Below are 25,827 nucleotides of genomic sequence, written 5' to 3' on the forward strand. Positions count from 1 at the left end.
TTGGTTAGTGGAGTGAGGTGTGGTTAGGAAAGGGCTTTGAAAGGGCGGCAGATGGGTGGGTATACAGAAAAAAGGGGTGGGGAAGGAAGGGGCTGTGTGTGGGTGGAGGAAGAGGGGTGGGAGGAAAAGGGATAGGGAAGAGAGAGGAGAGGAGTGGGGTAAGGAGGAATAAGATGGACAAGGGAAATGATAGGAATGGGGAAGGAAGATGTGTGCGGGTGGGAAAGAAATGAGATGTGCGAGGAGAAGAGGTGGGAAGGAAGATGTGTGAGTGGGGGATGAGGTATGGGGATAGAAGATATGTGGGGGAGGGGAAGAGAGATGTGGAAGGAAGGAGATGTGTGGGATAGGGGAAGGGGTGAGTGGAAGGATGATCTGGGGAGGCGGGGAGAGGTTTAGAATAAAGGAGATGGGTGTGGGTGGGGAAAGAGGGGTGGGAAGGAAGGAGACGAGTGGGAAAATGGGAAAAGAAGGAGATGGGTGTGAGGGAAGAGGGATAGGGAAGTAAGATGTGTAGGTTTGGGTTTGAGCGCAGAGAAGTGGGGAAGAAGGGTGTGTAGCTGTGGGTGTGAGGAAAGAGCGGTGGGGAAGGAAAATGTGAGGGTTTGAGGAGGGATGGGGAAGGAAGATGTGTTAGTGTGGGGGAAGAGTGGTGGGGGAGGAAGGTGTGTGGGCGTGGGTGAGGGAATATGGGTCGGGAAGGAAGGTGTGTGGGTGCGAGTCAAGAGGGGTGGGAAAGGAAGATGCGAGGGTGTGAATGTGAGGAAAGAGGTGTGGAGAAGAAAAATGTGTGTGTGTGTGTGTGTGTGTGTGTGTGTGTGTGTGTGTGTGTGTGTGTGTGTGTGTGTGTGTGTGTGTGTGAGGGAAAAGGGGTAGTGAAGGATGATGTGTGGGTCTGATGGAAGAGGGGTGTGGAAGGAAGATGTGTGGGTGTGAGAGAAGAGGTATAAAGAAGGCAGACATGCAGGTGAGAGGGAAGAGAACTGGAGAAGGAAGATGTGTAGGTGTGAGGGAAGATGGGTGGGAAAGGAAGATGTGTCTGTGAGGGAAGAGGGGTGGGGAAAGAAAATGTGTAGGTGTGAGGGAAAAGGGGTAGGGGGAGACGTGTGTGAATGGGTGGAAGATCGGTGAAGATGGTAGATGTGAGTGTGTGTGTGTAATTTCACCGGGTCGGTCAGGATTACTTGATGGTCGTGATCGTCAGCTTTTGCCCTCCCGGAAGGGAGCTGAGAGCTCATATAGTCCGATCTAAGGGCAAGGCTGTGACCTTCACACACGCACACACCCGTCTCCTTACTTAAGGGGGACAGTGACCACCCACTTCGTCAGTGAAACTTTTCACAACCTGAGCGAGGCGCGAACTCCCGTTTACCAGATGGCAAGCGAGAACGTTACCACTGCGCCAGCGAGCGGTGTGTGTGTGTGTGTGTGTGTGTGTGTGAGAGAGAGAAATGGTGTTGAGAAGCGAGGGAATGTGTTGGAGGGGGAGGGGATGGGAAGGGAGGAGCCATTAGCTGAGATGATGAAAAGGCGGTATTTGGTAACTGGAATGAATCATGTCATTTTTATTTGGTCTCATCCAAGACAGCGAGAGACAAGTTTTCATTGAGTGCACTGCTGTGAGTAAGCTTGTAATATTTGATTATGACGGAAGGCAAGCTGGCAGAATGACTCAGCAGAAGTGCAGTATTGCTAGGAAAAACGCGGTGATGAAGTAGCTAAGATGATCTGTAGGTAGGAAAACATGTGGGTATTTTGCACGACAGAGCTGTGGCTGGGGGAGGAGAGGTGGGAAAGAAAGATGTGTGGGGGAGGGGCAAAGGGGTTGGTAAAGAAGATGATGTGTCGGGGGCGGGGGAAGGGAAGAGAAGGGGAAGGAAGGATGATTTATGAGGAGGTGTGGAGAAGGAAGATGCATGGGGGAAGGTGTGGGGGAAGGAAGGTGTGGGGAAGGAAGATGTGTGGTTGAAGATGTGAGGAAGGAAGATGTGTGGGGGAAGTGTGGGGAAGGAAGATGTGTGGGGGAAGTGTGGGGAAGGAAGATGTGTGGGGGAAGTGTGGGGAAGGAAGATGTGTGGGGGAAGTGTGGGGAAGGAAGATGTGTGGGGGAAGTGTGGGGAAGGAAGATGTGTGGGGGAAGATGTGGGGAAGGAAGTTTTGTGTGGGAAAGTGTGGGAAAGGAAGATGTGTAGGAGTTAAAGGCTTGGGGAAGGGAGAAGAGAAGTGGGTGGGGAAGGAGGGGGATGTGTGTGGGTAGGCGAAGAGGTGGGAAAGGAAGGAAAAATGCAATTCCTCCATAAAGACGGCTGTTTTCATTGTTGTGGAGTTTGTATGCTTCTGTGTTTACGTGTTTTTATTCTAGGTTTTGTGTTTTGTAGATATTAGTCCATGTCTGTCTACCCATGTCTGTCTCTCTGCCTTTCTCTGTTCATCTGTGTCTATCTATCTGTCTACGAGTATCAGCTTAGTCGACCTGTCTATCAGTCTGTCTGTTTATCTGTCTGTCGGTCTGTATCTGTCTGTCTGTCTTTTTGTCTTTCTTACTGTCTGTTTATCTATGTGTCTATTGTTAGGTCTCGCCCGAGGTCATACATGTAAATGCAAAGTCTAGGGATTAGGAACAGTAAAATGAACGAAGATAAACTAAACAATTATAATGATGATACAGTGATAACACTGACTCAAAATAATCTCTGCTTATTAGGCAGTTTTCACGAAAATATCGTAAATAACACTTGGTACATAAACAAAGTTGTACTTAGAATTAACCCATATACACAAACATGATAATAGCTTAATCAGTAATAATATGGAGAAGGCAGTGCACGTAAACATGTATTTATACACACACACACACACACACACACACACACACACACACACACACACACACACACACACACACACACACACACACACACACACACACACACACATATTTTTATATATGTACTGTATAAAAATTTAACGTGTCCGACTCTGGGAAAAGGCTTCAGGGTCTATCCCAAGCCCCAGTAGTCCACTTACACACCTCCACATGTCCCCATTTCGGCGCTAACACCCACCGTCCATATAGAATACATGCTATGGCTGTCTCATACAGGACTGGTGTACTGGTATTAGCGGGGTCTTCTGGTAGAGCAGTTAAGTCTGGTTTTGTGAAAATCAAATCCTTAAGCTGTTCCAAGCCCCTGCCGGGATTCGATCCTGGGCCCATTAGTACTGCAGGCCGCCTCTCTCTCTCTCTCTCTCTCTCTCTCTCTCTCTCTCTCTATATATATATATATATATATATATATATATATATATATATATATATATATATATATGAGGTGCGGCACGTCAGGAGGGGGCAAAGTACCATTTTGGGCGAAATCCATTTTTCTGCATATATCACTTTATTCACCCTTCTTCTTTACCTTGGTAGTGATTTGGTACCCATCCGGCACGATTCGTAAGGTCGAAAGTCCTGTTAGTGAAAGTATTTTTTTTTTTTTTTTTACTTTTCCGCCTCCAGTTCAGAGGCTATGAGAATGCCGGACAAATCATAAAGGGGTAATATCACGCTATAAGCAGGGCCACATGTTTTCTCGCTATGTTATTGTGTGCCACTGGCGCACGGGCCAATGAAAACTTGCGGAAGCATCCGCTTGCCAGCCCCGCATTCCCATTGTCTGCTCAGGTCTTGTCTGCGCAGATAAGCCATAGAGATTCCTAGTACACTAACTTATACTGCACTCCACCCACCACTCTGTTGCCCTATGTCTGGATCCACCTGCCCTGGATTACTAAGGATTACATCTTTTGCTTACTTCACAGTCACCTGTGGACATCCTGGATCAACCTTACCTGCAGAGTGAGTTTGGTACAATGTTCTACCTACTATCTTCCTTCTTAACCTTCTTACCTTCACTAGTAACTCCATACTTGTGCCCAGTTACCGGTCTTGTTAGTATTACACCTAATCTACCTCCAGTCTACTTTATCTACCTCCTATCTACCCTATTTATCTTCTGCCTAAAGTGCTTCATCATGTCTTCTGATTTTTTATATTAATATTCAATGTGTACACATTCATTGTTTTGTACTTGCCTGTTTTCAGATACTTATCTGTTGATTGCATACTTACCTGACTTTCCTGGAATATGACTTGGGGTGAGAGATAGGTGGGATTCATGCACAATTCCTTTTATTCTTGTTCTATAGTGAGTTAAATGAAAAACTTGCATCAAAAGTGCTGGCAGTGTCACTTCTTTTTAACTTGTTACACTACTGAACCTGGAAATTTTTGGAAAATTGGTCCTGTACAAAAAACATGACTGATACCGTCAATTACAGTATGTGGGATGAAAGAGTAGTCCTTGAATAAGCTTCAGTGCAAATATGAACATTAAACTCCATTGGGTTTGGAAATGGCACATGTTAAACACTGCCAAACTTTGGATGCGATTTTCTTGAAACGTAAAAAATGGCACTTGAGCCCCCTTCTGACGTGCCGCGCCTCTTTTATATATATATATATATATATATATATATATATATATATATATATATATATATATACATACACATATAAATATATATATATATTTATATATATAAATATATATATATATAAATACACACATACACATACATATATATATATATATATATATATATATATATATACACACACACACACACACACACACACACACACATACAATTATACATACGCGAGATCTGTTCAGAAACTATTCTACCTTAGGCCCTAAAAAAAAAAAAAAAATAGCTAACCCGCTGAGCTACGACACTAATCCCCCGCAAAGTAATTGATGCACGTACCCCAGCGTTCTTTCCACTGCCAGAAACATTTTTTAAAAGTTAGTTTTTGGTATCTCCTGCAGGTGCTTCGTCGCATTTGTCATGATCTTTTCACTCGGATGACCGTTGCACAAGACATGTTGGAGTGTGCAAACCGCAATCCAAACCTTCTGAAGACTGTTATCACTGGAGATGAGACTTAGGTGTATGGGTACGACCAAGAATCCGAAGCACAGTCATCCCAGTGGAGGCATGCAGGGTACCCTCGGTCAAAAAAGGCACAACAAGTCCGTGGCAACTCAAAGTTGAAATGCATGTTGACATTTTTTTTTTTTCGACGCACCAGGACAGACTTTTAACAAACATGACAACCTCAGCGTTATCTGCAGGCTTCGGGATGCAGTTCTGCAGAAGAAACCAGACCTTTGGAAAGCGGCAAGTTGGTAGCTACGCCACGACAATGTCCCTACCCATTCTTCTCAAATCATTCAGGAATTTTTGGCCAAGCACAACATCCTGCAGGTCTGGCAAGTTCCCTGCTCACCAGACATGGCTCCATGCGACTTTTGGTTATTCCTCAAGCTCAAAACTCCGTTGAAGGGTTCTTAGTTTGAGATTAGAGAGATCATGACGAATGTGACGAAGCACTTGCACGAGATACTGTGAAAAATGTTTCAGGCTGTGGAAAGAACACTGGGCTACGTGTGTCAAATCAGAAGGATACCTATTTGCTATTTTAGAGCATAAGATCTGATACTTTCTGAACAGACATCGTGCATATACTGTTTATATACATACATACACACACACACACACACACACACACACACACACACACATATATATATATATATATATATATATATATATATATATATATATATGTGTGTGTGTGTGTGTGTGTGTGTGTGTGTGTGTGTGTGTGTGTGTGTATTAAAACAGAGGGAGATGACACATCTAACCTCTCCATTTTGAAACTTTTCCCCCAAACTGAAGAAAATAGTCCGCATATTGCAAGAATTAATTTCAAGGGTAGGTCACCGGATTTAGGGCGATTGTTCAAACCCAGTTTGGCCATGTATATACGGGTCATGCTTTAACATACAGTGCTCCCAGTACTGACATTTGTCTTTCATTGTTTTCTGAATTCCATCTTTGTGTGATGGTCTTGTTGGTGATGATGATGATGATGGAGATGAATCTCCGACTTTTGTCCTTCACTTTCTTGTTTCTCAATCCTTCTCCTTTCCATCTGTATGAGATGGGAACATAATCATAGTTATGGTAGTGATGATGATGATTCACTGTTTAATTAATTACTAAATTTCAATGTCTCCCATGTTGCAGACGATGTGTGGGGGGTAACAGATTTGCCAAGGATGATGTGAGATCAACATAATGATGATGATGATAGTGCTAATTGTGATGCTGATGCCCCTGCTGCTGCTGATGATGATGATGATAATTGACGGCATAATAATTGCTAAATTCTTGTATCTTCCATGCTACAGGTATTTAGTGTGAGGTGTAATACACCCTGCCAAGGATGAAGAAGTGGGGCCGCGGAGAATACTGGGGTGTAGGCTCTGACTACGACCCTGACTGGCTCCTGACACCGACGCAGAAGAAGCTGCGGGATGACCTGATGGAGTTGTGCAGGGTTAAGATAAAGCCTCACGCGGTAAGTGACTCGAGGGAGGCAACCGTCTGTCCATTTTTACTTGGTCTGTAATTCTTACTACACATTGATAACTGTAGCTTGGTTTGATGGAGGTGTGATGAGGAAAGGCAAGACCTCACAAGGGTAGTGGCTCTGGGACTCCTATGGTCTGTCTGCTTTAACTTGGCCTGAACGTGTCCCATACTCCATGCATATTATATTGGTCTTAAATTATCCCTATATTATATCCACATCAACTTGGCGCAATATTGTCACTATACTCTGTCCACCTTAACTTCATTTAAACTTGCCAGTACTCTCAATTCACTTCTACCCCATTCCCCCACTCTCATTTATTTTTCTATCACAGTCTCCCAATTTTATTCACCTTTTTTTCAGTAACACTCAAACTCTCACTTATACACACACTTGTATTCTCCCAGTCACACCTTTCCACTTACTCTCACCTTCTCGCTCACTTTTCGCTCTAACTTTTACATACTCGTACTTTTCCCCACCTTCACGACCTCCCATTCCCACTCGATTATTCGCTCTCAAGCGTACTTAGTCTCACATTCAGTCAGACTAATTCTCCCTCACACTTACACTTGCTTATTTTCACATATACGAGTAAGAGTACTCACTCATAGTCAGTCACTCTCATGCTCTTTCACACATGTTTACTGTAATCACATGCTCACACATCTTTCAAGCCTCCTCTTTTCTTAATACTAGATGGAGCCTATTAAGTTATTGTGGCCTCCGGCTCATGCGAAACGCGAACCGGGTGGACTGCAGACTGAAGTTGTCCTCCTGCAATCCTCCACACTCCTTTTGGGGGATAGACAGGGAGTTGCTGCACGTTTTTGTAACCAGCTTGGAGTTACCTGATCTAACCCGAGACCTGCTGCCTACCTTATATGATAAAGCTGCAAGCACCTGTGGCCTACCTCATATGAGCGGGAATTACGAAGTTTCTGGAAGTAACAGCGTCATAGATATTTTATGGGTCCTTTGGGTGACTCTTATCACCCATATCCACCTCATTGCTTATTACCAGATGTTCAGTAACATCAGTTGCCATGAGCAGAAGTTACTCACTTCATAACAAGCTTACCACGATATAATCATCTCCAAAAGGGCAGCCTTAGTTCAGTGCTGTATAGGATAACGTAAAATCATGTACAAAGTCACTAAGAGATGTTGGAAATGAAATATGATGGTAAAAGAAGCATGTAAAAGTAGTGTACCATTCACGTATGGAAGAAAACTATGCTAACTGGCAAACATCCGTCACAAGGGGTGGGCACCCACCACCTCTCTTAGCCACTAATTTGTTAAGTAACACCAAAACAAAACGTGTCATTTTGAGTGATCCATCTCGCTCGTCTTTTCCTCACCAACCTTCTCACTACCATACCCTCGGGGAGTGCATTAGGAGCTACCATGAGCTTCAGAACTTCTAGACCGTTGATAAACAGATAAACAAGCAGAGCAGAGAGGACAGACAAAGTGACTGACGGATGTACAGACTAAATATTATATATATATAATTGATCCCCTTACCAAGTTAGAAATTAGAATTAGGATCCTTGATTGTAGTATGGTAATAAGTATAGTTTTCATAGCAAGCATAAATAGTTCAGTTAGGGAACTGGATAATTAGTTTAAATTTTCATTTATGTAAGTAAGTAGCTAATTTTTAGTCTCAGGTAAGGACCACACCAAAGAAAATGTAGTACAGAGGTGTAGAAATGCTAAAGTAATAAGATTTGAGAATAAGTGTACAAACAAGCTGGTAGATGGCGATGGCCAGCTCTAAGCAGACCAAGCGTTGTCAGCAACAGGAAGTAAGTTTCAACACTAAAAGACCTTTCTATATGGAGGTGCTCCGGTGCAACATTCCACCCTGGCTTAATGATATTCAGAGCCTTAGGATTTTGTGCGAGCAAGGTTGTAATTTTAGCACTTTTCATATTTTCTGCACTTGATGACCTTTGACCCCTGACCTCTCGGATATAGGTCATGCCGGTACGAAGCACACTTGTAGTACTCATGAACGTCTATAAGCATGTAAAGTTTAATTTGATTCCATCCACACATTGTGGAGCTAGGGAACTTGAAATTCGCAGAATAGCCCACCAGAGATACAACCTCTAAGTGGTGCTGCCAGTGACTAAAAGTGACTTTCGACTGTTATTTTTGTTTGGAGGTACTCCAGTGCAACATTCCACCCGAGAATCATGTCCATGGCTTAATTATCTTTTGAGCCTTAGCACTTTGTGCGAGAAAAGTCGTGCTTTTAGCTGTTCTCACTGTTTTCACGTTTGATGACCTTTGCCCCCTGACCTGGCCAATGTAGCACTTACGTCTACCATAGAAAGTTGTAGTACTAGTCAATATCATATAAGCATGCAAAACTTTCATTCAGTTCCATCAGGCCACTGAGGAACTAGGGGGGCAGTTTTGAAAACCGGCACTGGATGCTAGAGACTCTGAGGCCAATCTTCGCAGAGTTGCCACTTGTAAACTAGAGAAGAGGGAGGAAAAATGGAAGGAACACTTCCGATAGGCAATGACCTCAAGATTACGCTAAAGACGTCAGAGCTTTCTGCGCCCGTTAGTAAAGCTTCTACAGCTCAAAACGTGAAGAGTACGAAAAAAAAAGCGGGTCTTCGGCCGTTGCTAGGCAACGAGTAGTTGCCTAGCAACCAAAACCTTGCGGACACAGCTAGGTCATCGGCTGGTCAGTGTGTTCAAATTTGGTCGGAATCGGTTAATACTGAAGGGTAGAAGTGCCTGCCACAATTAATCAAGAAAAAAACAATGCAAGGAAAAAAGAAAACGCGACTAACAATAAGGGCAGCATGGAGCTGGCCAGTAGGTTAAGTATTGTACTTAGGGGAAAAATACTATTATCAGTGACAAGTTACTGACTCTTGTCTCCCACCTTCGCCTGAGAACAGTGTAGCCTATGAGGATTGCTTTATGTAGGTACAGTAGATAGGTAAATATGTTTACCAGATTAAGTAAAATGCAGTAGAAAGTAACAAGTGAGTAATAGAAACCTCACTAGGTTTTGGAAAAAAAAAAAAAAACATTTAAGTGGCAGTACTAGACTCACACTTGCCCCCTTCACCCAGGCGAGTAATAGATGCAGGCATATTTCAGGTAGGCTGGTGAATAACGTGGCTGTTATACCAAGAAAAAACAGTAACCACATCAAGTGGAACTAATAACTTAACACCGAGTAAGTAGGAAGATTTTTAAAAAAATATGAAAGAGGTGGCAATCCCAGTCTGACCCACCCTCCGTCATTGCCCAATTTCTCTCTTCCTACTTTCCTCCAATTTCTCAGCCTTCATATCTGTTTTAGGTTGATGATGTGATTAGCAGACTAAAGAAAACAGTAGACACATCGTGTGGTATTAACAAGTTCGGCTTTGTATGAAGAGAAAAAATATGAAGGTCATGGTAAAGAAGAGAGAGAAAAAAATATAAAGTTGGTGGCAGTGGCAATTTCAAACCTTAACCTGTTTCCTTGACGCCGTTTTCCTCCACCGTTCCTCCAATCTATTTCCCTTCCTTTCTTCTTCCTTTTTCTCCCTAATTTATCATCATGTCCGGTGGTGTGGCTAGACTGTTGCGTGCACGGATGAACGGTGTGGAAGAAAAGGAGAGGCGGGGATGATATGGCTTGGCAGGTGTAAACATAGGGTAGACAACAAGGGGATGTAAAGTGGGTGCGAGGTGGCAAGTGGTGGTGTGGCGGTTCTTTGTCGTGGCCTTGACTGGCTTCGAGCGGTAGTGGGCAAAAAGAGAGAGGACTGTAGTGGTGTCATATGGATAATAATGGTGAGCACAAACTCTTGGGCTTAGTAGGTATATCTGTGGTAGCTTGGTGAATAATGTGGTTACCAGACTTTAAAAAACGCATTAGACATATACATCATGTGGTAATGATAATTTAGTAAAGAAGTGGTTGGTGGGGGAGGTTCACTATCCACTCACTCGATGTAGTGTAGCTCTCGGGTGCCTGCCCTTTCCTCTCTTCCTTCCCTCTTTCTATCCTTCCCCTTCTGTCTTTCTTTCCTTCATTCTTTCCTCTTCTTTCTGTCTACGGATGACTCTACACCAGCGTTTCTTAACCTGGGGTGCTTTCACCCCCAAGGGTGCTGAAATAAATTTTGGGGGGTGCCGGAAAATGATGCATTATTTTTTTTTAATTGTTTTTGCTTAGTATTGGCATCCTTTATGTTTTTTTTTTTTTTTCGAGAATGTATAAAATAAACTGTTAGGCAGTACTTCACTTCACTTTAACCCTGCAGTAGTGTAACAACTGCAGTCCCAGTAACCAGATGTAAAGGGGTGCTGGACTGAGACCTTATTACAGGGGGGGGGTACTGAGGTCGGAAAAGGTTAAGAAACGCTGCTCCACACTAAATGACAATCCAAATGGTTTCCTGTACACCAGGAAACCATTTACTATGGTCGATGGTAACCATATAACCAAATTATGGCACCAGGTGGTTTAGTGGGCAATTATAGCGCTCCAATCGGATTGAGCCAATGCTGTTTTATATCCAAGGGAGGGTTGGGGTTTATTGCTCACTTAATGCCACTCAGGGATGAGTGAGGCTGGTCACTCTCATCTTAAATGTCAGGACCAGTTTGCCTAGCCCTGGGCTCCTACGCTGCTCATGGGGCAACATTGGATTATATGATGTTGATGATGATGATGATGAGATAAAGAAACAATATGAAGGAGGTGGCACTCCTATCCCCAACCATACCCTCCATCCTTGACACTTTTCCCGTCCTCCTCCTTTCCTTCACTCTCTCATCCTTCCTCCTCCTCCTCCTCCTCCTACCCTCTTTATCTCCGTGACCTCGTGACCTTCATGGTGTCTCTTGACGAGCGGTGTGTGGTAAAGAAAATAGTAAAGTGGGAACACAGTGCCCGTTGGGGGAAGGTCGGTGGGAATGGTGACGGAGCGAGAAGTGGCGGGTGCTGGGTAGCGGTAGTCAAGGCCTAAAGAATATTACGTGGTGCGGCATGATGTGGCCGAGAAAAGAGATGCGAGGTAAATAGTACGGATAGAGGATGGTAAAGTCGTCATAGGGATAATTAGTCATTGTGCACGAACGTTAGGGCTTAGTTCAGCACTCACTGTAGGGAGAGTTTTTTGCCCCTATACCCTGTTTCCCTTCCTCTCCTTCCTTCCACTGCCAATCGTACTTTTATTTCTCAAGTTTAGTGAATACTGTAATACGGTTTTTCGAACATAAAAAAAAAAAAAAAAAGATGTTGCAGCTACTGTACACACACAGAAAAATCAAATTATATCAAGGTTGGGGACCACGTCCTTTACCCAGCCAATATCTCGGCATCCGTGCTAACGTAGCTTTTTTTTTTTTTTTTTTTTTTTTTTTTTTTTTACCGCAGCTAAGTAAATAATTGTTGTCACAATGTTAACAAGGAATTAGGATGTCACTGTAAGGATTGAATCCTACTAAGGTGCAATTAGCATGTCACTGTAATGATTAAATCCAACTAAGGTTCTGTTATGTGAAAAATGAAATATTAATGGAGCACACAAACACACCTTATCACTACGGTGAGGGACCACATCCTCAACCCAGCTTGTCTCTTAACTTCCGAAGCAAATTATGTTTTTGTAATAGCTAGATAAATAATGCAGACGCCACACTAAAGACAACAAATTATGCTGCCATCGGCATGATTACATCAAACGTAAATGTAGTATAAGGTGAAAAAAAAAATCAATAATAAAAAAATTTACGATTTCACGTCCTCCAGGTCAAGCACCATTCCCAAACTTCACCGCATCGCGGGAGGTGAATCGTCGGTTTCCCTCCATAACTGCAATTTCCGACCATAATATCTCCGGGATTGTGTAAAAATAATCATGGGTAGATGTGCCTATCATTTGCCAACCGATGATGTACACACAACAAAAAACCTATCGTTACACCTTCTGCGCGATATAAAATGACACTACGAAATGAAGGTTTTTGATAACAGCCTCCTCCTTTGGTATCCCTGCGTGTGTTTGTTGCATATTTATTATAAGCTATATCCATTGCTTCTCCCATGCATATTTCTACCTCGTCCTATTTGGCAGCTCACCCACTGTCAGGCTTACCAACCCTAGCGAGACAGCCAGGTTGTTCAGTATGAAACACATCGGACCCCCCTGTAACGATAGTTTTTCTGCTGTGTGTACAGTTGCGAGCAGATGACTCGAGGCCACCTAGTTCACCAACATGTTGGTGTTTTATCTGGCAACGGTGGTAGCTGTGAACTTGACCGAGATTCAGTCAGCTGTTCGGGCGAAACAAACCCAGTGATAATTTGTCAATATGCAGTTCTAACTAGTCTCCGATCAATACCATGCAAGTAAACGTATTATACTGATAATAATTAACGTGTCATACACGTGGTAGATATATTTATAATCATAGTTTTACAACACAGGCATCCAAATAGTGCTGCGATCATTCATGTGAAACACACGGGTATCCCGAGCGTGCAGCTCCATCACCACCTTGGTTTGTGACGTAGGCACCACGTGACGTTACGTATGGGGGTGGAACTAGCTGACCGTTCATGATAATAAACATTTATAGAGAATAATCGTTCGACTTTATCACTCGAATATTAAAGAAACATTGGTTTTCTATGTCAAAACAAACCTATTAGAACTTCTAATCTAACATGCGTTAAATACCGCAGCCAACCAGTTGCCCCCTCACCCCCCTCACATCACACGTCACACCTCGTCCCGCCCTTCCTCATCCACCACCCTCCATATAACTCCCACACCCCCCTCCCCTTGTTCCGCCTACTGTGGTGTGAACCTTTAACTGTCCCACCTGCTTTGGAGTCAGAGGTCGACGAAAATGAGGTTCACGGTGAGGGATGACTGGCGTAACAGTATTTTTTGTGATGATAATGCTAGGTTGCTTGGAAACTAATAACCTTGCGGCATATCTCTTGAAAACTGGTAAAGTTTGTTTGGTTCGTGACGATAGTCGAACAAAATAAATCACTACCGATAACCGTGTGTGTCTCACATGAATGATCGCAACATTATTTGGATCCATGTTTTTTTTTTTTTATGTGGGGAAGAAGGAACCAAAGGCAATGAGCCCGCAAAACTGTTCCTTCCAAGAGAAAAACAAAATACAAGAGAGAGCCAAATTCAAGATCCATTCATTTCGAGATGCCTGGACACACTGCGTTTGAAAGACTGGAGATCATAGGAAGCAGGAAATACAGACAGAGGGAGACAGTTCCAGAGTTGACCTGTTGCATAAATGAAGGACTGGGAGTAACGGTTAACTCTTGCATTAGAGAGTTGGACAGAAAAGGGGTGAAAGTTTGCTGCTAGACGGGTGCTACGCGCCCGTCGTAGAAGTGGAGGAATGCATGCAGACAGTTCAGAGGAACAGTGACCATTGAAGTAGCGATAGAAAAGAGATAAAGATGCAACATTGCGGCGAAGAGACAGAGGCTGAAGGGAGTCAGTAAGAGGGGGAGAGTTAATGAGACGAAAAGCCTTTGACTCCACCCTATTGAGAAGAGCTGTATGTGGGGAACCTCCCCACACATGAGAGTTGTACTCCACACAGGGGTGGATAAAACCCCTGTATAGAGTCAACAATTGTGCAGGGGCAAAGAAGAAATGGAGTCGGCTTAGCACACCCAATCTTTTGGAAGCAGATTTTAAAAGAGATGTAATATGATCTTTCCAAGACAAGTCCCGAGCAAATGAAACCCCTAGCATGTTCAACGATGATGCGGGATTAAGTCGAGTATTGTTAACCATAAGTGGGTATACCTGCAGAAGATTTTGTCGGGTTGATAGGTGCAAAAACTGAGTCTTTGATGCATTAAAAACAACCAGATTATTTTTACCCCAGTCAGAGATACGAGCCAAGTCACACATTAGGTTTGCCATAGCCTCATCCCTTGCCTGTTGAAGTAACTGCTGAGATGGACGTTGTGGGAATCGAATGGAAAGGTGAAGAGTGGTTCATCAGCGTATGAGTGGATAGTGTTAGATGTACTGCTTAGAAGGTCATTGATGAATAAAAGGAAGAGAGTTGGTGATAGGACAGAGCCATGAGGAACACCAATGTTAATAGATCTAGGAGAAGAACGATAGCCGTCTGCAACAGCTGCTATAGAACGACCAGAAAGGAAGCTAGAGATGAAGGCACAGATAGAAGGATAGAAACCGTAAGAGGGCAGTTTGGAAATTAAAGATTTATGCCAGACTCGATCGAAAGCCTTTGAGATGTCAAGTGCAATGGCAAAGCTTTCGCCAAAATCCCGAAAGGAGGATGACCAGGAGTCTGAAAGGTAGGTGAGAAGATCGCCTGTGGAGCGTCCCTGACGGAACCCATACTGACGATCAGAAAGAAGGTTGTGATAGGAATGATGCTTTAAAATTTTTCTATTAAGAATAGACTCAAAAACTTTTGAGATACAGGATGTTAAAGCAATTGGACGATAGTTAGAGGGTTGGGAATGGTCACCCTTCTTTTGGACCGGCTGAATGAGAGCAAACTTCCAGCAAGAAGGAAAGGTACAAGTTGACAGACAAAGGCGAAAGAGTTTGCCTAGGCAGGGTGTAAGCACAGAAGCACAGTTCTTGAGAACAACAGGAGGGACTCCATCAGGCCCATATGCCTTATTAGTACTGAGGCCAGCAATGGCAGAAAATACATCAGCTGAAGAAACTTTAATGTTAGCCATGAGGAAGTCAGAGGGGGGAAGTGATGGAGGAACAGCACCGGAATCGTCTGAGGTGGAATTGGAGGAGAAAGTCTGAGCGAAGAGATCTGCTTTATCAGTAGAAGAAATAGCTACAGAGCCATCAGAGTAGAAAAGAGGAGGGAAGGATGATGAGGTAAAGTTGTTAGAAAGGTTTTTGGCAAGGTGCCAGAAGGAGCGAGAAGAGTTCTAGTTAGAGAGTTGCGAGCATTTTGTACGGATGAAATCATTTTTAGCAGAGTGAAGAACAGACTTAGCACGATTCCGGGCAGAAATGTATGAAAGATGTGATTCAGGGGTGGTTGGCTCCGGTACCTTTTGTAGGCCCTTTCCTTGTTGCAGACAGCATTAGAACAAGCGTGATTAAACCAAGGCTTTCGTGCATTAGTCAAAGGATATGAGAAAGGAATGTATGCTTCCATGCCCGAGAGAATAACCTCCGTAATGCGCAAGGCACACCCAGATGGCTCCCGGCCATGGAAGCAATAATCATTCCAGGGAAAATTAAAGAAGTACTGCCTGAGGGCCTCCCAATCCGCAGCTCCAAAGTGCCAGAGACGACGTTTTTTTGGAGGATCCGCAGGCCGCACTGGAGCGATAGGACAGGTTAAGGTGATGAGGTTGTGATCAGAGGAGCCCAATGGAGAGAAAAGATTAACAGTGTAAGCAGAAGGATTAGTTATAAGGAAGAGATCAAGTATGTTGGCGCTCTCTCCAAGGCGGTCAGGGATACGGGTAGGGTGCTGTACAAGCTGCTCTAAGTCTTTAAGGATAGAAAAGGTGTAGGCTTGTTCACCAGGTGGATCAGTGAAAGGAGAGGAGAGCCAAAGGTGGTGGTGAACATTGAAATCTCCAAGAATGGAGATTTCAGAGAAAGGAGAAATGGATAGAATGTGTTCCATCGTATAAGTAAGATAGTCAAAGAATTTTTGATAGTCAGTAGAATTAGGAGATAAGTAAACAGCACAGATATATTTAGTCAGAGAATGACAGGAAAGCCGAAGCCAGAGTGTAGAGAATTCAGAAGAATCGAGTTCAGGAACACGAGAGCAAGATAAGTTGTGTATATATACACAACAGCCACCTTTGGCTTTGAAATGACTATAGAGAAAGTAGGAGGATACAGAAAAGGGTTTGCTGTCAGTTGCCTCAGACAGCTGAGTCTCAGTTAGGAAAAGAAGGTGAGGTTTAGAGAAGGAGAGGTGGTGCTCAACAGAGCGAAAGTTAGAGGAAAGGCCACGAATGTTGCAGAAATGAAGAAGAGGAGAGTCAGACAGTGGTTCCAGGCACTTGAGTCGTCACCGGGAGAGGGGTTAAGGTGGGGGCATTTATGGTCCCCCCTCCCTGGGGACTCCGAGGCTATGCTATTTGACGCCATTTTTTCTGAAAATTTTGAAAAGGAAGTGTGGTGTGTACTGTGCATGTAGTTTGGTGTTGATAGTTGGAGAAACTTGTATTGGAGAGCATGCTGGCCTACTCTCTGTGTTACTGAGACACTGAAAAAGTTCAGCAAAGGGGGATGGTCGGGACCTAGTCCCGAGCGCTGATGAAACGGGAGCTGCAGCTCTCCCTGTCATCAGCTTTCCATCCACCTTGGGAGTACTGCCCTGCTCGACTGGTGCTACAGTCTACTCCTCACAGCTACTACGGTTATAAATATATCTACCACGTGTATGACACGTTAATCATTATCAGTATAATACGTTTACTTGCATGGTGTTGATGGGAGACCAGTTAGAGCTGCACATTGACAAATTGTACTGGGTTTGTTTGGCCCGAACAGCTGACTGAATCTCAGTCAAGTTCACAGGTACCACTGTTGACAGATAAAACACCAACATGTTGGTGAACTAGGTGGCCTCGAGTCATCTGCTCGCAATTGTACACTTCGTCGATATTCCCGCAGGTCGCTTACTACCATACTGCCGCATCCCAGAGCCTCTTCTGCACACCCCCTACCACAGTTACCGGGTTAATAGGCTCAACCACGTGATGGAGTACTCCTCCAGCACCACACACTTGGTTATGAAATAGACTTGCACCGGCGTTTATTTCCCGCGTGCCTCTAACTACATCAAACAGTCTGTGAATTAAGATGAAAATACCTCCCCCCCCCAAAAAAAAAGGTTACACATAAGGACTATTGCATCATCAGCTGTTTAGTGGCGGACATAAATAGACAAACTCCATTATGATAAACAACGAAACAGTGAGCAAGGACTTACGAAATCCAATAATGCAATATTGGTAGCCAGTTATTCTGAATCTTGTGCAAGTAGAGGGTACAGTACATCGGGGATAGGTCTCCAGCCCCTGCCACGTCATGGGTTTCAAAACATGATGAACTCTATGATGTTATTACCTCCAGGCAGTCCCTCCTACCTTGTCCTCTTTCACCTGTGCTCTAAACCTGTGACCTTGACCCACTACCTCCCGCATCATTCATTTGCTTAATTCTTTCTTTAGCACTCATATCTAACTTAACTTAGGTAACCAATAGCCTTCTGTTATTCCAAGTTTTTCTCCCTTTGCCCTGTTTCATTTGTGTTTATCCTTCTTTAAACCACATCGCCAAAAACGACTTTAACAGGTCACCCCACCCCCACCCTCCAACCCACATCACTCCCCTCCGTACCGGACGTAAAACAACTAAACTTTCCCTGTTATTCTTCTCCTTGATCATCCCTCCTTCCTCTCTCTTTCCCTTCCTCACCAACTCTGATTTATCTTTTCCTGGCTATCTGATTTTTTACTTAGTTATTCTTCTGCCATCTGTAACCTCCTTTCCTCCCTTCTTCTATTTTATATCCCCATCCTTTTCGTTCCTTTGTTTTCATTTATTAGTCAGATACCACATCACCGTTGGGGCACAAATCAACCCGTGACCTGGACTCATGCCTCTTGTTGACTTGATTCCTAATTTATTCACTTAACTTGAGTGTAATGCTGTATGGTAGTGAGACCTGGGCAGTAAAGGAAAAGGATATTTGGGAGGCTCAAACGTACAGAAATGACAATGATTAGGTGGATGTGCAGTGCGTCCTTGAATGAGAGGCCTGGGGGGAGAAGGAACTAGGTTTACAATGGAAGAGTTGACATGAAGGATGGGACTGGAGTGTATTTGTGTCGTGATGAGGAGGGGTAGATTGACATGATTTGGGCATGGGGAGAGGATGAGGGATGACATTTGGGTGCAGAAAGTGAATAGTGTGGACGTTGGGGATGGGGTTGCGAGATGCAGACTGAAAATGACTTGGGGCGAGGTCATAGACTGTGACCTCAAGGATAAGGAACTGAATAGGGGGCTGCCTGAGATCGAGCAGCATAAAGAGCTGCCATTGTGTGACCAAGGCCAACGTAAGAAAGCATGTTGAAGCCTTTATAAACGAATCGAAACGAACATCTTACCTTCCGTACACCCTGAACCCATCCTATCCCAACCAAATAACTCTATGCCACATCACCTCATCACAATTTATCTATCTATCTATCTATTGCCAGACGCCTTAATCCCGTAAGGGGTGGCCACAAACAAATCGCCTCCATGTCGCCCTGTCCTCCGCCATTTCACTGCCCTGCTTCCAGCTCAAACTCCCCTCTCTCATGTACCTCTCCACTCCATCCCTCCATCTCTTCCTCGGCCTCCCCCTCCCTCTCCTCCCCTCCACCTCACTCACATACACTCTCCTCGTCAGTTTCTCGCTCTCCATCCTCTCCACATGGCCAAACCATCTCAGTGGGTTTCTCCTAACGTTTCCTGTCACAACCACATCCACACCACAACGCTCCTTCACATCCTCATTTGTCAGTCTGTCTCTCCATGTGGCTCCACAGGCTCTTCTCAAATAACTCATTTCCACTGCTCTCACTCTTGACTTGTGTCCCTCCAGCAAGGTCCAAGCTTTACTTCCATACGTTAGAGATGGTATCACAATACTGTCATGTAGTAACTTTTTCACTTCCATGCTCACTTCCTTGTTTCTTATCACTGCTTTCAAGGGACCAGCAACCTTTCTTCCTTGCTGTACTCTTTCAAGCACTTCACCCTCTGAACTTCATCCCTTCTCATCACACTATCGAAGTACTTAAACGCACTCACATTTTCCATTTCCTCCTCATCCAACCTCACTGTACATTCACTGACTTCATTTCTCTCGAAGACCATAACTGTATTCTCCCTTACGTTCACCTTTAGATTCCGTTTCTTACACACTCTCCCAAACTCATCCACCAAGCCTTGCAGCTCCCCTTCGTCTTCATATAACAACAAAGTATCATCTTCAGTTACTTCAACAGACAAGGGATGAGGCTATGGCACACCTAATGTCTGACTTGGCTCGTATCTCTGACTGGGGTAAAAATAATCTTTTTGTTTTTAATGCATCAGAGACTCAGTTCTTACGCCTATCCATCCATCCATCCGTCATCCAATCCTACGTTGCCCCATGAGGAGCGTAGGAGCCCTGGGCTAGGAAAGTTGGTCCTGACATTCAAGATGAGAGTGACCAGCCTCACTCATCCCTGAGTGACATTACGTGAGCAATAAACCTCAACCATCCCTTGGATATAAACCTTCATCGGCTCAATCCGACTGGAGCGCCGCAGTTACCCACTAAACCACTAGGCGTCATAATTTGGTTATATGGTTACCACCCAGCGTAGTAAATGGTTTCCTGGTGTACAGGAAACCATTCGGCTTGTCACTCGGTGTAGAGTCACCCATAAGAAGGAAGATCAAAGAATGAAGGAAAGAAAGATGAAAGAGGGAGTGTAAAGTCACCCGTAGGAAGAAGGACGAGGAAAGAATGAAGTAAAGAAAGAGGAGGAAGGAAGGAAAGGAGGGAGGAAAGGAAAGGGTAGACACCCGAGAGCAGCATTATATCGAGTGATTGGATGGTGAGCGCCCCCACCTACCACAATCTTACACCTATCAAAATCTTCCACAGGAGTACCCACAAATGTTTGATAATATCCAGCTTAATCCTGCATCATCCTTGAACATGCTTGGGGTTTCATTCTCTCGGGCCTTATCTTGGAGAGATCATATTACATCTCTTGTAAAATCTGCTTCCAAGAGATTAGGTGTGCTTAGCCGACTTCGTACCTTCTTTACCCCTGCACAGTTGTTGACTTTGTACATGGGTTTTATTTGCCCCTCTGCAGAGTACAACTCTTATGTGTGGGAAGGCTCACCACATACAGCTCATCTCAATAGGATGGAGTCAAAGGCTTCTCGTCTCATTAACTCTCCTCCTCTTACTGGTTCCCTTCAACCTCTGACACTTCGCTGCACTGTTGCATCATTATCTCTTTTCTATCGTTACTTCAGTGGTAGCGTAGCACCCTTCTAGCAACAAACTCTCATCCCTTTTCTGTCCAACTCTCTAATGCAAGAGTTAACTATTACTCCCAGTCCTTCATTTATGTAACAGATCAACTCTGGAACTGTCTCCCTCTGTCTGTATTTCCTTCTTCCTGTTATCTCCAGTCTTTCAAACGCAGTGTATCCAGGTATCTCGAAGTGAACTGATCTTGAATTTGGTCTCTTTTGTATTTTTTTTCTTGGAATGAACGGTTTGTGGGCCTTTGGCCTTTGATTCCTTCTTTCTTGCTTAAAAAAAAAAAAAAATCAGCAAACAACAGTACAGGGACTCTGGGCATAGGCTTCATTGCCTGATCCCAAGGCCTGTAGTTCTCCTGCATACGATACACCTCTACATGTCACACTTCAGCTGTAACAACCACCGTCCATATTGAATACATGCTAGGGCTGTCTCATACAGGACTGGTGTATTGGTATTAGCGGGGGTATTTTACGACATGGCTGTGGGTCCTCTGGTAAATCAGTAAAGTTTCATTTTATAACATTCAAATCCTTAAACTGTTCCCTGCCCCAGAGGGGCTTTGCACCTGCGTCCGATAGGACTGCAGGCCTCCTCTTTACCGACTGAGCCAACGCCTGTGTGTGTGTGTGTGTGTGTGTGTGTGTGTGTGTGCCAGAATGTTTTATAATAAAACAGATGTGCAGTTTCTTCCTGTGCATTCAGAGAAATGGAAACCGCTTACCCAATCCTGCGATATGTATGCCGATTTCGTTGATATGCGCATATTCTTTCCCGCCATTTCTGATCGCTTTAATTTTTGGGAGGGGGTGCTGACTCCTCCAAGAATCACTGGGAGGATCACGCTCCCCAAATATCGCATTAAGGATCGGAGTTCGTTGTACAACATGTACTCAGATATCACAGCCGTATTTGCCCTCTTGGCTGGAAAATTGTATGTAGTGGAAGACCATCTGTCTTAGAAAACACACGGCAGCCATGCAAGTTAGCGTGAAAATCCTGGATCTCTGGGAGAGGATATATGTTGGTCTGTGTACTCGTAATGATTTTAAGTGCCCTACAGTCACCACAAGCTCGCCTCCCACATAAGTTTTTCTTAGGCACTATAAGCATGGGGGATGACCAAGGACTATCTGAGGGCCTAATAACTCCCTGATGTAATAATTTCCTGAATTCTTTCTTTATTGCCTGTAAGCACTCAGGGGACAGATGACGAGGACGGGCATGCACTGGCAGGCAAGATGTGCAGATGTGATGCTGTATGTCATGTCGAATCCTGGGAGATGCTGCCTCTGAAGTGGCAGGGTCAGGGAACTCTTGTAATAACTGGTGATTATCTGTTATTGGTGATACCAATGTGATGTTCAGTCTGTTATCATTGGTTTTACCACCCTGAATTCTGTCATTCGTGGGAGAGTGCCTAGGACAGTGATGTTAGATATCAACAACTATTTTTTTTTTTTTTTTTTTCATAGCTAAGACAGTCATAACCTAAAAAAAGGCTCATTAACTTCAGCAGTTACCAAGGACCATGCAAGTTGTTTATGCAGTCCTAAATTTAATGAAAGTTCCCGATTACCATGAGACAATTGGTGTTCCATTTGCAACAGTTAAGTCATTGGCATGTTTTCAACTTCCCTGGTTGCACTTCTTGGTGGAATGAGACCCACAAACACTCTTGTATCCATTAACAGCTTCAACCAGACAACCGATCAGCAACACGTAGGAGCATAGATAGGTTTCTTCGTTGCAAGGGTAGCTGCTCCTAGAACCGTCAGCTCTTTACGTTTCCCGACATTTGGCAAAGCTGTCGGCACTTGCGGACTCTACCTTCATAAGTGGCGTGATACCAGGAGAGGTCGTTGGCTGAACACCGTGAAACTGGCTTGTGTTGTCCAGGGACTTTTATGGCTTGCTCTAGCTTGTCCAATAGTTCAAGTAATTTTTCCTAAAATGATTCATCCTTATAAACTTTTGCACATGAATCCATAGTTGATGCACCCACTGACTGACTCGAAATCTAAATTTTTCCCACTCACCGTTGCTTAACTCCAGGTTGCACCAATCACGATAAACGCCCATACCTGTGTCGAAGTCTGTTGTCGCAAATGCTCTCCGCGACTGTTATAAATGCCTTGATATCACCAGTAAGACTTACCGTAGGATGTGCAACCATTGCCCCCACGGGAAGCTTACAACAGAGAAACTGACACAACAATGACTCAGGCAGTGGCGTACTGCAGTGAGAGTTGACGGGAGTCATCTTCTCCCATAACGATGTTGCAGTATAGTCTCCTAGAAGAATATAATCTGGCTATCTATAAAGGGAATTATATAATGATTGCTTGAGATGATCAAGTGAGTTTTCTTTTGGTAGATTTACTACAGCATTAAGTGGGGGCTGGTGCCCACCAACGTCCACTCACTTGATATAGTGCTGCCTACTTCTTCCTTCACCTTTATAATTCTATTTCTTTATGTGCCCTCGTCTCCTCCTACCTCTCCCTTTCCTTCTCGTCACTTTTCATTCTTCTTCTTCCTACCACAGGTACACTGAGTGACAAGTCTAATGGTTTTCTGTAACCCAGGAAATCATTTACACTGCTAGGTGGTAACAGTATAACCTGATCACTGGGTAAAGTGGAGCCTTCTGTGGTGCCCCTGTTAACTGGATGGAGAGATGCAAATGTGGGGTCCTTTCCCCAGGCCTCGCCACAGCGAGGTGCTGTCATCTGCAAGGGAACATCGATTCTTTGCATGGGATGACCCGGCAGGGGTGGTTGTTTTTCTGTGGTTGATGGGTCTGTTTGGCCAGACAGATTAGGACTAATCTACAACAATAACTATAGCGTCTCGAACCTTCAAAGCTATATTTGTTGGACGTACCGAGACTAGTGCATGGTGTCGTTGTTGTGTGAGATCGTGGTGAACAACATCGCCTCAGTGTGAGTTTACCAGGACTACTTCAATGGTGAATGGGGGTAGCTTAATTTCCGCAGCCATGCCTTTTTGAGGGATAATTTCGGAGACAGCGATTTAATGATTCTCAAGATAATCAAATAGGAAGGCTAAAAACACAACAGATTTATTAAAAGAAACAACAAAATAAACTGGAAACCAAAGTTAAAGAAAACATCAAAGCAACTGTAGTTCACCAAGATGACAGAAATGTTATCATAGAAACACAGCAGTTATGCATATACGGTAATATGTTCTAGCACTTGTGGTGGCAGTCGTAACTCTTTCTGGTTGTTGTTATCCGGTATAGGTTGGACGGTCATCTTCTCGGATCCCAGATTTGTTTGCCTGACAAGGACTGGTGATGAGGATCGTAGTTAGCGATGAAGCAAGGCGGTATGTAGCAGAACTGTAGTATGGAATGATAAAGAGTCGGGACCAGCAACAGATAAATAAGGGCCAGGTATTTCTGTATTGTCGTGTTGAATGAGAAGGTACAGAGTAGGAGTGAGCTCACTTTTCTCTAGCCTTGTTGTTAGTTCTATAATTGCTGGGTTCATGCTAGTTACCAACATAGTTCATGGCTTTGTGTGCCCAGCCTGGCCAATCAACCTTGGACTGCGTTGCAACAGCTGTAGAGCCACGGGGCGTGATGGAGCTTTCAAGAGCGAAAATGTCAGGGGTATTAGGAGGATTAAAGGGGGCTTGTCAAGCCCTCCGTCGTGGTTGGAACTACTTGGAGAGGTGGGTCTCTCTGACAACATCTGACAGCTGTAAGTGGCTTAGACCATGGTTGTGTAAAGGATAACAAAATTCTACATCTCAGAGTATTTTTCTGTGTATTTTGGGAAACTGAATGGATTTTGAATACTAATATGTCATACATGAAAAGATTTGTTACAATACCCTCTTCATTTCAATTAATTAATAATTTATTGCTTAATGAAAGTTAAGGCTATGCGGATCTAAAGAGTAATTATCGAGGGTTTGTTTTCAGTCATTCCCGTGAAGATATACTTCCGTGACGTACCTCCTCAACTCCTCACAATCATCATGTTTTCGAAAGTCATCTTTATCCACTGCATTCTTGCACTGCAGGGTCCATTTCGTCTTCAGAATTGGAGGAAATCACAGGAGGAAGCAGCTGTGATGAAGGCAGAATTTGTTATGGTTTTTCGATAATGTTTACATAGTGGTTATATATTTCCAAAGTATTTCAGACATATAAATTAACGATTATATGTTGCAGAAAAATATTCAGGTAACCTGTTAATATTGTTGTCAATAATGCACAAATATAGCCTACATAATTATTAACCCGCCACATGCTGGCTATTATTTCCCCTATGGGTCACCCCATTGTCGGCCATTTTTCGACCTTTTTTTTTTTTTTTTTGGCTAAAATGATAGATTTTGATGTGGAAACAACGAATTTCGTCATTAAAATGCTCACCGAGGCTCGGAAACAGGTTTTATTGAGTCCTGCATACTCGTGTACAAGTATAGCCAGTCTCTCACGCTCACACCGTACGTGAGAGAAAGCCGTTTTCTATGTAAGGTATACTCAGGTATTTATGCTGGGAAGGTAGAGCAATATTCAGTACACTTTTCTGATTATTTATTACTTCAGCATCTGTCACAATTTGCATGTCTTTCTCACTGTGATTGCATTATCTTGAAGATAGGTACTACCTGACTTCATTATCTACAGCCCTGGCACTTACAAGAAGGTATTTACAACTTGACTTCACTATATAGTCCTTACACTTACAAGAAAATATTTACAACTTACGCTTACATGAAAATATTTACAAAATGCCCTCACTATGTACAGCACTGGGTGAGGCACACAGGCAGAGTGAGGCAGAGGGAGCGTGAGGAGGGAAGCGAGAGAGTGTATGGCCTTGACAGCCTGGGGGATGGTAGAGGAACAGTTACCTTACATCCCTGCCAATTTTTACTCGCGAATCTTGAAAAATGCGGTCACAGTGAAGAATTTTATTTTAAATAGTTTTAAAACGGCACTGGCACTGGCTGCGGAATTATGTCAGACCGTTTTAAAACGGCACTGGCATGCAGTGGGTTAAGGTATTATTCCAATAATTGAATTAAAAAACAAGAATATCTAGAGTAAAAGCTAATTTGCCCTCCAAGTATTTGGTGATTTCACTGCTGCCCCCACTACCCCAGGACTGTTCTGTGATGCTAAGGCTTGGTACAACACAGCCCTGGTGTTGTGCTTCTGGCAGCAAACTGCT

General features: G+C 43.8%; 1 protein-coding gene across 1 annotated transcript in view; it reads left to right on the top strand.

Moving 5' to 3' along the window:
- Window positions 1-6,349: 6,349 nt before the first annotated feature.
- LOC145403632 (uncharacterized) overlaps window positions 6,350-25,827 on the top strand; it is a 72,239-nt gene continuing 52,761 nt past the window's right edge. The window contains exon 1 of the mRNA XM_080275311.1: window positions 6,350-6,487. Coding sequence (XP_080131437.1) covers window positions 6,353-6,487 — 135 coding nt within the window. The 5' untranslated portion in view covers window positions 6,350-6,352. The remainder of the gene's footprint in view (window positions 6,488-25,827) is intronic.

This window comes from Coenobita brevimanus, chromosome 61 (genome assembly GCF_032717465.1).
Source record: "Coenobita brevimanus isolate Jiangsu-jjx chromosome 61, ASM3271746v2, whole genome shotgun sequence".
Lineage (NCBI taxonomy): Eukaryota > Metazoa > Arthropoda > Malacostraca > Decapoda > Coenobitidae > Coenobita > Coenobita brevimanus.